The sequence below is a fragment of the Ceratotherium simum genome, chromosome 19, assembly GCF_057802395.1.
Source record: "Ceratotherium simum simum isolate JZ-2026a chromosome 19, ASM5780239v1, whole genome shotgun sequence".
Lineage (NCBI taxonomy): Eukaryota > Metazoa > Chordata > Mammalia > Perissodactyla > Rhinocerotidae > Ceratotherium > Ceratotherium simum.
The window spans coordinates 12,432,622-12,445,644 of record NC_141918.1 but is presented as its reverse complement, the minus strand read 5'-3'; the positions used below and the strand labels follow the sequence as shown (position 1 = coordinate 12,445,644).

Sequence of the window (13,023 nt, the reverse complement as noted above, 5' to 3'; positions counted from 1 at the left end):
TTTTTGCTGAGGAAGACTGGCCCTGGGCTAACATCTGTGCCCGTCTTCCTCCACTTTATATGGGACGCCGCCACAGCATGGCCTGACAAACGGTGCATGGGTGCACGCCTGGGATCCGAACCCAGGCCGCCAGCAGCGGAGCGTGCGCACTTAACTGCTACGCCACGGGACCGGCCCCCCATGTTAAATGACTGTCACAAGGACACATAGCTAGTAAAAGTGGAACTGGAATTTGAATCCTTGTTTTTTTTTCTGAGAGAGATTATAATAGAACCTTTTTTACTGATGTATCTATTGGCAGGAACAATTTGTAGTATAAACATGAACTGTTACAGCCTTTATTCTGTAAATACTTTGGAAATATTTATTTATCCACTCCTGGGAAAATGTCCTAAGGAAATAACCTTTTCTTAGGGGATGTAGCAATGCACTTCCTAAAGACTAGAAGTAAAAAATTATGATTGTACTCTGAGATTTAAATTTAAAAATCAACACATACTAGATCAAAGTGGAAATGTACAGAGCATCTTAAAGATAGATGACAGCTCCAGGTCTGCAAGTTTTGACCTTTTTTTTTTTTTTGCATTTATGATATTCAACAAATGATTTCTTCTGACAGTGGGAGAAGAAATATTATTACTAATCAGGAGACAATTATGTTAGTTTTATTCCTCTCCTTCTGAACAGTTTCTAATACCTCTGAAGAGTTCTCCTTAATCTCTTCTTACATTCTTTACTTTTCCTATTTACCCCATCAGTCCCTTTGCTTTCTCCCAACTCAACAACCATGGCTTGTCTGTTGCAGTGGCTGCATAAAGATGGAGGAGATGGGGAAGAAAAATGAAGACTTTTTTTTTTGTGTGTGAGGAAGATCAGCCCTGAGCTAACATCCATGCTAATCCTCCTCTTTTTGCTGAGGAAGACCGGCTCTGAGCTAACATCTATTGCCAATCCTCCTCCTTTTTTTTCCCCAAAGCCCCAGTAGATAGTTGTATGTCATAGTTCCACATCCTTCTAGTTGTGTGTGGGACGCAGCCTCAGCATGGCCGGAGAAGCGGTGCATTGGTGCGCGCCTGGGATCCGAACCCGGGCCGCCAGTAGCAGAGTGCGCACACCTAACCGCCAAGCTACGGGGCCGGCCCAAAATGAAGACATTTTTAAATTCATTATGGCTATACTGTTATTTCACTATTTTGTTTTATGCATTTCTTGTTGAAAGGATGTAGATAGGAATTGGGTGTAGGTTCTGGTTTTAGATAGCTTATGTTCAAGATGTTAGTTTGGGGACCATCTTCCTCGGGCAAAAGAGGAAGATTGGCGACAGATGTTAGCTCAGGGCCAGTGTTCCTCACCAGAAAAAAAATACAAGCGCATCCAACCCTGCTATTCTGATGAGTAAACCTTTAATAGGGCTTGGGGATCAGATTTCCCCCCCCATTATTTGTTTGCTTGTTTGTTTATTTTTAAGTGCCATGAGATTTTTGTGTGTTTTGTTCACCACTATATCTCCAACACCCAGAGCAGTGCCTTGCAGAAAGTAGGTACTCACTCAATAAATACTTTTTGAATGAATAAAAAATGTATTATCTTTGGTCCCTTAGTGATTCATCCTCTCTCTTTTTATAAAACATTTTTTAAATTTTATTTTAAACTTACAAATGTAAAATTCATCCTTTTTGGTGAACAATTCTGATTGCTGTTTTATGGTCAAACCCTCTCCTCACCCTCAACTTCTGGCTACCACTGATTTATTCTTCATCTTTACAGTTTTGGGTTTTCTAGAATGTCAAATAAATTGAATCATAAATTGAGTCTAGCTTCTGTCACTTAGCATAATGCATTTGAGGTTCATTCATATTATCAATAGTTTATTCTTTTTGTTGCTAAGTAGGATTCCATTGAATCTGGAACAAATGTATTAACAATCTTGCCCTGTTTTGTTCTTTTTGATTTTTAGCTTTCCAGAGTGTTGGATCTTCCTCCAGAAAACTTGATCAAGTCAATATCTGCAGTTCCAATTTCAAAAAAAGAGTTAAGTATAATATATTTGTAACAACAAAAAATTATTACTCTTCAATTTGTAGAATAGTCCTTGGAATTAACCATATGATATGGTTCATTATTTTCAACTTATTATTCCCATTGACTTAAATAATAAAATTAGTCTGTATGTTAGGTACTCTGACATGGCAGAATATATTAGTATTGTCATGTTGATTGTTTTGGTGTTTGTTTATGCTAATAACTATAATTATGTCAAAGTCTTTAAGAAAAATTAGGAATGAGGTTTGAGGTTAATTCTGTAACAGCAAATAAAAGAACTAAGATTGTGTTTAGAATCTTTTTTTTTGTTTTTGTGAGGAAGCTCAACCCTGAGCTAATATCCGCTGCCAATCTTCCTGTTTTTGCTGAGGAAGATGAGCCCTGACCTAACATCTGTTGCCGTCTTCCTCTATTTTGTATATGGTACAGCATAGCTTGATGAGTGGTGCAGTCTGCACTGGGAGCAAACCCCGGGGCCGCCAAAGCGGAGAGCACAAACTTAACCACTATGCCACTAGGCTGGCCCCAAGAATCTCAGGGTTTTTGAAGGCATCTTACAGATCCCTTCATTCATCTGATGCTTGAATACTATTGTACCATATTTACCTGCTAGATTTTTTGTGTTTTGGGTTGTTGTTTTGTTGTTTTTTTGAGTTTCCATTTGAGGACTCCCAGTGATAGAGAACTATTGGTTAAAACTACCTATAATCCATAGTTGCTCTCTTGGATGCAGGGAGATGTCTGTCTCTTTGTGAGTTTGGTCATCCTAATTGATACTTATTTACCATTTGGGTGGAAAACTTCAATACTTGGATAAAATACCCTCTCAGTCAATTAATAATGACAAGAAATTAGCTATATAATAGGCCTTTAAGCCCTAAACTTTAGAAAGATGTAAAGATATAATTATCAGTACCATATGTCTTTACGTCATTTTGTCCTCTTAACTTTGTCAGGACTTTAAGATAGAGTAGGATGAATATTCTTGTTCTCAGAATGGGACAAAGAGATAAGTAGAAAAGGAAGAGAAAGGCTACATATGGCCTTATAAAAGAGAGCACCTCTAAAATGGCCTGCTGCAACTTCCTCTGTATTGAGTTCCAAGAACAGTGCAACCACTGACCAAGGGACCTCATAATTATATGTAAACTGAGGTAATGTTCTAGACCAGTTACCTATTTCATAGAATCTGTAAATGACGTTCTGCATAATGGAATGTCTCAGTTTTTATTTGATGTTTCAAAGGTCTTTATTAAGCTGAACTATCTTGGCCCACCTTTTGAATAGGATTTCCTTGACCTGCCTGGAGCTCCTTTGGGCAGCTCTACCTTAACAATCTGAAATACTAAGACTTTGGTTTGTAGAAAATAAATATTAGGAAGGGCCTCAGAATTTTTCTAGACTACAAGTCTAAAATTCTTCATGTTAAACTTATTTAAAACAAAGGGAATCTCTACTGCTTTGCCATAATAAACCCAGGTATCCTTTACAGTACCAAGACGAAGCCTAACTGCTCTGTATTTCTAACTTCATTCTAAAATGCTATTAAGTGCCAGGAGAATTAAGAAATATTATTTTTGTTAATGTGGTTTATTTTATGTAATATGAATCAGTTTGCTCAATTCTCCTAATTCTCTCAATTATATTTTCAACTATGATGGAATTCCTATATAATGTTGATTGTAGTGAACAGGATTAATAACTTTGTTATAAGCCGGTAGTACTCATGTTTATGGATTTCACTCTAACACCACAACAACTCCTCAGAAGTAGTGGGAAAGTATCTATTGCTTTTTAAACTGTTTTTTAATTATAAACAATATGAAAGTAGAGGGAATAGTTTAGTGAACCCCTGTGTGCCCATCACTCACTAGCATTGGCACACAGCCAGTTCTGTTTCATCCATAACCCTATCCCTCTCCTTCACACTGGATTATTTTGATAACTACTTCTTTTCATAGTCTAGATGTTATGTCTTTTTAAAAGTTTTTTTTTTTCACTGAGGAAGATTCGCCCTGGGCTAACATCTGTGCCAGTCTTGCACCATTTTGTATGTGGGTCGCTGCCACAGCATGGCCGCCAATGAGTGGTGTAGGTCTGTGCCCAGGAACCGAACCCAGGCCGATGAAGTGGAGCCCGCCGAACTTACCACTAGGCCACAGGTGCGGAGCCCAAAAGGTTTTTTTTTTAATTAGCTTGTTTTTCTATCACAAAAGCAGAACAGATAATCTCCTTCAGGAAATTGAAGAAAATATAGAAGAATAAGAAGAGAAAAAAATTCCCAGTAATCTTACTATAGTAAGACAGCTGATGTTAGCAAGTTGGTATATTTTTTATATTTTTCTCTTTGAATATGTCTTGCAGCCTTTTAAAATAGTAGCTATAAAACCACTGTATTTATAATTTTTGAACCCTTTTGCCTTAACATGATTCTTTTTTTGTGAATATAGCTTGTAATAATGGCTTAATAATACTCTCCTGTTGATGGACATTTAGATTGTTTTCAGTTCTGACTTTAAACATAATTCTCATTCAATAATTATCTCTTTAAATAGGCAAAGCAAAAGTTTCTTGTGGGTATATAATTAAAAGCTCCCCAAAGGGAACACTAGGAAGTAGGTCAAGTCTGGCTGATCCCTTCCCACCTCCCTGAAGCATTTACTTCTCTTTTGGGTCTTTCTTACTGGCAAATAATCCTTCATATAATTTCAGAATTCATGTTTTAAATATTCCTAGTTTAATAAGTTGGTGTTAATTGTTGTTAATAGACTAAAAGGGTGATTTTTTTATTTGTCCTTCTAACACTAAACTAATTGGAAATATTTGGGATTCTAATGAGATAATAAAATTTTAAAATTGAATTGAATTAGTTTATTATTCATGTCTAGAGTAAAATTATCAATGCCTCCTACTATTCATAATCTTGTTAGAACTATCTACAGAAAATCACGTGATATCTTTATGTTTCCTGGATGTTCAAGAGCCATCCTATAGGTTTATGGTCATATTAAATCTTTTATAAAGTATCCTAGCTGTGTATTGCAAGTCATAATTTAGTCTTTGATATATTCAAATCTGTATAATTTCAATTAATATTGTTACTTACTTTTAATTTAATTTTTTAAAAATCTTTGTCTGTTTGTGAGTTTATTCCTGTCCTGCTTTGTATGTTATTCCCATTTTGTTAAACTGCTTTCTTCCATTTCCCATATTATTGGCACAAATACTTGACTAAGCTATCAGAATCCTTTGGTAAGAATAAATACAGTAAATACATTGAAACCTCATATGAGTTTCCACAACTGAAGTTCATCTTTAGACAACTGAATTGTAATTTAATCATTAGAGAATAGTCTTAGAAAAGAAACAGAGTACAGTTCCACAACCAAGCCAGTATATGAAGAACTACAGACAGAATAATTTTCCAGGGCTCAGTACTGGTACTATTTAATACTTTTATCTAACATAAGAACTGGAACTAGTATTATTTTACCAGGACTTAATTTCTTAGGAACACTGGGAAGTAGGTGCCATTATCATCACCATTTTACTGAAGTACAAGAGAGGTTAAGCAGCATGCCCAAGATCACACAGGCACTGCTTGACAGATGAACTTGGGTCTGCAGTTACAGCTCACATATCAGTAGATGAGTTTGGGTTGGTAAATGTAATCCACACTGGGCTGCTTGGATAATGGATTAAGGCTCAGGAAAATTCTTAATGGTCATTGTTGACTAAGTTCTTTAATGTGATGTTAATCAGAAGTCACACAGGATTTTTTAGGCATGTCCCCGAATATCAAAAGTGATGAAAAGGAAGTCGTTTGTGCTGCTCTAACATATGTCCTTTTGTGTCAGTGACAGATGGGCTAGACAGACAATGGTTCAACCCACTTACTCTGCCCATAGAGTCACATTCTCTAGTTCCTTATTAAACATCAGAAGATATTCAGTGGGTAATTGTGTAGATGTTTGTATATTGATTAAATTTTTTTTACACTCTGAACTATTTCAAACTACAGAAAAGTTTATAGAGAATAGTGTAATGAACACTTGTGCTCACTTTCTAACATGTCAAGTCTTAACTTTTTTCCAAATTTGTCCTTTTTGTGTGGCGTGGGTAAGGGGACACTCTTGATTTTTGTTTTCATAAATCAAACATTGTAGATACTGTAGAAGCCATTTATATATACTTCTTTGATTCTACTCCCTACCACCCTTCCCTAGAGATAACTGCTCTCATGAAGCGGATGGTTCTTTTTACTAATCACTTTCCTTTGTGTTTGTTTCTTGGTTCCTTTGTTTTTGCAGTTTCATCACTAATCCAGTGAAAAGGACGAATGGCAATGTCTGTCTCTTTAATGAACTACTGAGTGTTAAGAATAATATTCTTTTTTCATGTTGAAATTCAGATTACAACATTTTAAAAATATTTTTGCTTTGGTCATTTAGAGGTCATTGGAGGGGCTTAAAAGAAGCCAGCGTTTGGAATAGTGGAGGAAGAAACCTGAGCTTTTTTCTGAGTCTACTTATTCATTGCAGTAGGATTTTAAGGGAGACATTGAACTTGTCAATTTTCACATCTATAAAATAAGGTGGTTGCTCTACCTCTCTCACAGAGATATCATAAAGCTAAAACTAGGTAATAGAAGAGGAGGAATTTAGTAAGATGATACAAGATAAAGTTCTAAATAAATACAAGGTGATGATATTTCCAGTTTCTTTGCCTTATATTTTGAATGTAACACCTTTTCTGATAAAATTGTGTCAATGTGGAGAACCCATAGTGATTAGTCTTTTTTTGTTACACTGGTAATGTTTTTTAAGGTAACAACAGCCTTTTCCTATTTCAATGTCTGTCTTTAGAGAAGTAGCTGATTTTCAGCTTTCTGTGGAATCTCTATTGGAGAACAACAATGACCATTCAAGACCAGATATGCAAGTTGAAGCCACAAGACTAGCAGAGAAGGTACTTTAGCACTATTATCGCTTTTTGGCATTATAATAAATGTATTATTTTAAAGAAAAAAATACTCTGCAGGCTATCTCAGCCATAATAATGAATTTAGTAGTGTTTCTTTGTTCAAGGCACCTTGGAAAGTATAAATTCATTTTAGCCATGTACTATAAGGTTAGGATGATTTTTGAAATTAGTTGTAAAGCATTCCTCTTGAGCTGACATTGTTCAATTTTTTGATTAACTACCTACAGGAGGACTGAAGTGTTAATTAAATTTACAGATTGAAGCTGGATAGACTTCTGAATTTAGGAGAACAAGCTTGATAAATTAGAGCAGTGGGTTACAATTTTTAAAATGAGTTTCTGAGAAGATGAACATTAAAATATGAGCAGAAATGATTAGATGTAAATAGAATCATGATTGCAGAGAAGAGGTGGTTAGATGATTTAATAAACCTCTTTCATTTCTAATTTCTCTGATGGCTTTGGTATCTAAAAGAGGAATTGAAAGGATTGTAGAGAATGACCAAGTCTAAATTGTTACTATAATACTATCAGAAAACATAGGTGTTGGACAAGGTTTTTTTTTTTAATAGAGTTATTACCTGTGACACAGAGGAGGTGTCTGGGCATGCTCAAGAATTGGAACAATGAAAGTCACTATCATAGAAAAAGATGTTTAAAGAATGAGTATGTACACAATGTTATAAGCCAATATGACCTCAATAAAATAATTTAAAAAAGCAAAACACATAACATTAAAAAGAAAGAATGAATATCATAAAGGAGCTTTGATAGCTGAATAAATATTTATTTGATCACAAAATCACCGCAGATTTTATCAGGAAGTACACCAAGAGTAGAATTATTCTAATTACAATATTTAGCCTCTTTCCCCCCGTCTCCTGTGAGTTCTCAAAAAGTAAAGACTACTGTGTCTTCAGTGACAGCAGGTATCTCCTCAAGTTCCATGGGTATATCAGGTGCTTTGAACATCTAGTTGGTTAAAAATTTAAAGCATATTCATTGAATACGAAGTATTTAAATTATTTACATTTTATGTGTTGGTGCAACTTTTTTAGTGTGAGCCCTGATAGAATGTCGTATTCGATCACTGTCATGAAAGGTGGGTGAAATAAAGAGAGTTCATTGCACAACAGGGTATGTAGGGTTGGGAAAAGTGGTGCTCTTTCTCTCCCATGTTAGATGGAGAATTTGAAGTGAGAGAATGGGAAAGAGGAAGAGAGAGACTCTGAAGACAAAATAGCGTTCTAGTCAGGAAGAGAAGAAAACCTGTTTACCTAAATAGAATGATGGGACTGAAGAGAGTGGCTAAGGCCTAGGTTCGGATATAACGACTGTGAGAGATGACACACTTGCTGCCTTTGGAAGCCAATTCGATAGTATTAGAACTACAAATCTCATTGGGCCTGTTTTATAACCTACCTGTTTTACTTGATTCGTTATCTTTTCAGCTAAAATGTGATACAGTGGTGAGTGAAATCAGCACTGGTCAAGGGACTGTAAATTTCAAAATAAACAGAGAACTATTAACAAAGGTAAGAATGTGTTATGTTCTAGCTACTGCACCTTCGCACACTCTCTCTGCTTTAGTTACAGTGCTTTTCCTCCAGTTCTTAAACTTATTGTGCTTCCTGTTACCGCAACACCTTTGCACATTCTGATCCCTCTGCCTGGAGTGCCATCCCAAGTTAACTCCTGCTTATCCTTCAAATCTTGATATTTCCTGGGCAGTACCTTTCTGACTCCTTTATTTATATGCTGTTATAGCACTGTATACCTCTCCTTTGCAGAACTTATCATAGTTGCTATTTTATATTCTTTTTATTTGATTAATGCCTGTTGCCCTTTAAACTCTAATTTCCATTAGGGCTTATAGCATTTGTTTTTCTCCCTATTGGATCCCCAGTTCCTAGCACAGTGCCTGGCATGTAGTAGGTGTGAGAGAACCATTGTTGAGTGAATTATGGACTCTTTATTGGATACAAAAAAGGTACTACTGGTTTCTGCTCTCTGGTAGCCTATAATCTGTTGGGAGCATAAGATTTATACGGAAGAAACCATAAGACAGCTTCTTCTTTTAATAAAACAATAAATATTAAAACAAAAAAAAGGTGATTGATACATCACACATAAGAAAGATCAGAGATGGAGAAATCAGGATGGCCTAGAGGGAAATCTCCTAGAGGAATTGGGTCTCACTTGAGTGAAACCATAGAGAACAGGTAATCCTGGAAAGATGGTTTGGAAGGAGACCTTTTGTTGAGAGTGTCATTTCAATTGAAATTTAAAATTTATCATAATGTATGCTTTGGTCTGTTATTTTAAGAAAACAAATACACACCAGTGTCGGTTTGGTCAGGCTTAGTGAATGCTGCAGTCTTGAATTGAAAATAACTGTAAGACCAAAATTTCTAATAATATAGTTTCTTACCAAGGTTATATAGTGTACAGACATTTGCCCATCAGCCCTATAATTCTTCTGAGGGAAAGTTAGTGTTTCATGCTTGTCTCTAAATCTTTGAACTTTTTTCTTTTATCTTTTTTTCATTCTTACTTCAGGGTAGACTGGTTAACCAAAATCAGTCACAAGGACAAGAAGGAAATTTGTTTTGAGCTTGTTAAAAAATGTCTACAACCTGCTGAGTTCTTGATAAATTTCATGTCAACTTAGCAAACCAGTGAGTCTAATTTACCGTTTATAAATAAGTTACTCGATCTTCTAGTTGCTGTCTCAATTTTTATGAAAGTAGAAATGCAGCTCACCAAAGTGCCCTTCAAACTTCAGGTCACTTGATAGGCAGCAATATTTTACTTTTTTTCTTTTCCCAGAGATGGGAAAATGTGCTGTAGTAGATGGGGTTTGCCTTTACAGTCAGGTTAGCTGAAAGAGATGTGGTTTATATTTTGATGCAAGGCGTATATTTACTTAATAATTTAAAATTTCAGTGACTATGAATTTTCTTGCTTTATTACAATTAACACACTATGAGATTTTCTCCTGTATAAGGAGTCCCACTAGCTCGCTTATTAAAAATATTCCTAAACCTTCTCAATTGACAACGAAGGGACAGGAGTCATGGCTTTGAGATTCAGCTACTCTTTCTCACGTGGACATCCTCTCTTCATTGCAGCTTTGAGGATCTGGATCTTAGTGTGATTTTCATTAAAGGAACAAACAGATTGCTCACAGTAGCCTTGCTCAGTCTCACAGTAAAGATACATCCTAGAGCAGTGAACACCCATCCTCTGAAAAAGAAGTATTGAATGTGCCAGTGTTATAAGTTGTAATTTTTTAGTGATAATTCTTGTTTGCTCAAAGCCTAATTTCTTCTACATGTGGCTTCATTATTTTCAGACCTTAACCAGTGGTCATTTGCATATCTAATGAATTTTTCAGATTGCATCAAGAAAAAAGTTTAGCCCTTTTTTTTTTCTGAGGAAGAGTCACCCTGAACTGACATCGCTGCCAATCTTCCTCTTTTTGCTTGAGGAAGATTTGCCCTGAGCTAACATCTCTGCCAGTCTTCCTCTATTTTGTACGTGGGTCACCTCCCCAGCTTGGCTGCTGACAAGTGGTGTAGGTCTGCACCCAGGAACGAACCTGGGCTGCTGAAGCGGAGCACGCCGAACTTAACCACTAGGCCGTGGGGCCAGCCCCCAAATTCAGCCCTGCTTAGGACTATTATGAAACTTTTTTTTTTTTTTTTGAGGAAGATCAGCCCTGAGCTAACATCTGCCAATTCTCCTCTTTTTTTTGCTGAGGAAGACTGGCCGTGGGCTAATATCCATGCCCATCTTCTTCCACTTTACATGGGATGCCGCCACAGCATGGCTTGCCAAGCGGTGCATCGGTGCACGCCCGGGATCTGAACCAGCGAACCCCAGGCCACCGCAGCAGAGCACGCGCACTTAACGGCTTGTGCCACCGGGCCAGCCCCAAAACTTTTTTTTTTTTTTTTTACATTTTAAAGTTATCAAAACTGAAATGTAGCCAATGATCTATGTCTAAAACTTATTCCTCAAGCAGAGAATTTTGAATTTGTCATTCCTTACACATGTACAAACTTAGACTTGCATAAAATGTATCTGTTCATGCATTGCAATTAAATTATTAGCACTGGCAGCACCAGAGATGATTAAATGTTAGCTTAAGTCTGGATCACTAATGATGGCTTAAAACGTCTTCATATAAATCATCCTGAAAGGTAGGAGGCTAAAATGTGAAATTAAAGTCAGTAGGAACTGCCAAATCTCTGGAACTAGATAATAAATTTTTCAAAGCTGGAAGATGGTGTGACCAATTCATACATTGTGAAGAACTGTGATTTTGATACCAAACTTCTACCTGTCAGTAGCTTACAGATGACTTTCAAGAGAAACTATAACTTCGAGTAATAGTTAATTCAGTTTAGCAGGAGAAAAAAAAAAATATGAGTTTAACCAAATAGAGAAAAGGCAAACAATATCCTGTATTTTTAAGTATGCCTTGGAAATACACAGTGGATAAGATCATTTTTATTTCATATGCACACATGCATTTTTTGTTTGCCAAATTCAAGTTTGCATGCTCTACCAAAACTTAAGAAAAAAAGACAGAAAAAGAGATACTAATTTAAATGGCTCTAATTCTACTCATTGTTTCACTAATTGAGTTTCTATCAATTGGCAGTGGATGCATTCAAGTCACAAGTAGTGCCAGTTGGCCCAATGCATGGAAAGAATGAATGATTAAGCAGTTTTCAACTATTGACCAAAGAATTAACTAGATAGATAGGTAATGGTAGCTTCCTTCGAAGTCCTGATGAGAGCTCTAGAGAAATATCAACCAAAAAACGGTTACATAAAGTGACAGAAATCATCCACAGAAAATGTGATGGTCACAGACAAACAGAAAGTACCAGCCAAATGGAATGTTCGTTAATTTGCTAAAGCATTCCAAAAAGTGAAACTTTTGAAAGATTTAATTTCTGATTATAAACTTTTTATGCAGCTATATGTACACTACTAAGTATGTCTTGCATTTAAACATATTGATGAATAGATGAGTCTCTAGCTTATTCATCTATTGGAATATCAGGAAACTTTGCTAGCTCACTGACATTCTGTAGTTAAAAGCTCCTCTATCTTCTACATTCTCCATTTCCATGAGCTCCACTCCCACTCACTTAGCTAACCAAGTCTGAAACCTTGGAGCTCCTAAGAGTTCCTAAGATTTCTCTTTTCCCTCACAGAATCTGTCCTGTGCTACAGACTGATATGTCCATAAATTAGAATGAGCACATTAGGAATATTTAGTTTCTAGTAACAAAGTGATTAAGAAAATTGCAATATTTTTCTCTCATTAAATCCCACACCTTTTATTTTTCAGATAGTGCTACAACAAGTAATCGAAGATGGTTCAAAATACGGATTAAAAAGTGAACTTTTCTCTGGTCTTCCCCAGAAGAAGATTGTGGTTGAATTCAGGTGAGTACCTGCCCATCTTTTGTGTCGGTAATCAACTAGCTGGGCCAGGGGAGCATTTCACCATTATCTGGGGTCTCACAAAATTACACAAGGAAAAATTGAAAACCCGTGAGATTATATTTTCTTAAAATCACAGTGAATTGATCATTAAACCATGAATAAAAGTGTTTGGACTCCAATCAAAAAAATGTCTAGTGATTATTGTGGGTTTTTTTTCTTTCTTTATTGTTTAATAGTTATCTTTTTGGAAGAACTACTTTTTCATCTTAGTCGACTCTTAAGGCAGAGATAATGGTTACTACCATATTAAGAATTTTAAAACAATGTGATTACTAGAGAACAAAGCCTTGGAGTGGTTGTAATACATATTTTTAAAAATTACCAGAAAAATAGCTTGAAGTTTTAATATGCCTCTAAATAGTCTTTATAATAACTTTCTGATGTGCTATCAGTACAACCATCTAACATTTGAACTGTTTTTAGGTAACCAAAAAAGAAAAGGGAACACTGTCAGCGTACAACTGACAGGTTG

At 36.0% G+C, this 13,023-nt stretch overlaps 1 protein-coding gene across 3 annotated transcripts in view; it reads left to right on the top strand.

Annotated features, from left to right (window-relative positions):
* RARS2 (arginyl-tRNA synthetase 2, mitochondrial) overlaps window positions 1-13,023 on the top strand; it is a 60,138-nt gene that overhangs the window by 13,633 nt on the left and 33,482 nt on the right. For all 3 annotated transcript variants that reach the window (XM_087443864.1, XM_004422104.3, XM_087443865.1), the window contains 4 exons: window positions 1,958-2,031; window positions 6,909-7,011; window positions 8,477-8,560; window positions 12,394-12,491. In XM_087443864.1, coding sequence (XP_087299990.1) covers window positions 1,958-2,031; window positions 6,909-7,011; window positions 8,477-8,560; window positions 12,394-12,491 — 359 coding nt within the window. The remainder of the gene's footprint in view (window positions 1-1,957; window positions 2,032-6,908; window positions 7,012-8,476; window positions 8,561-12,393; window positions 12,492-13,023) is intronic.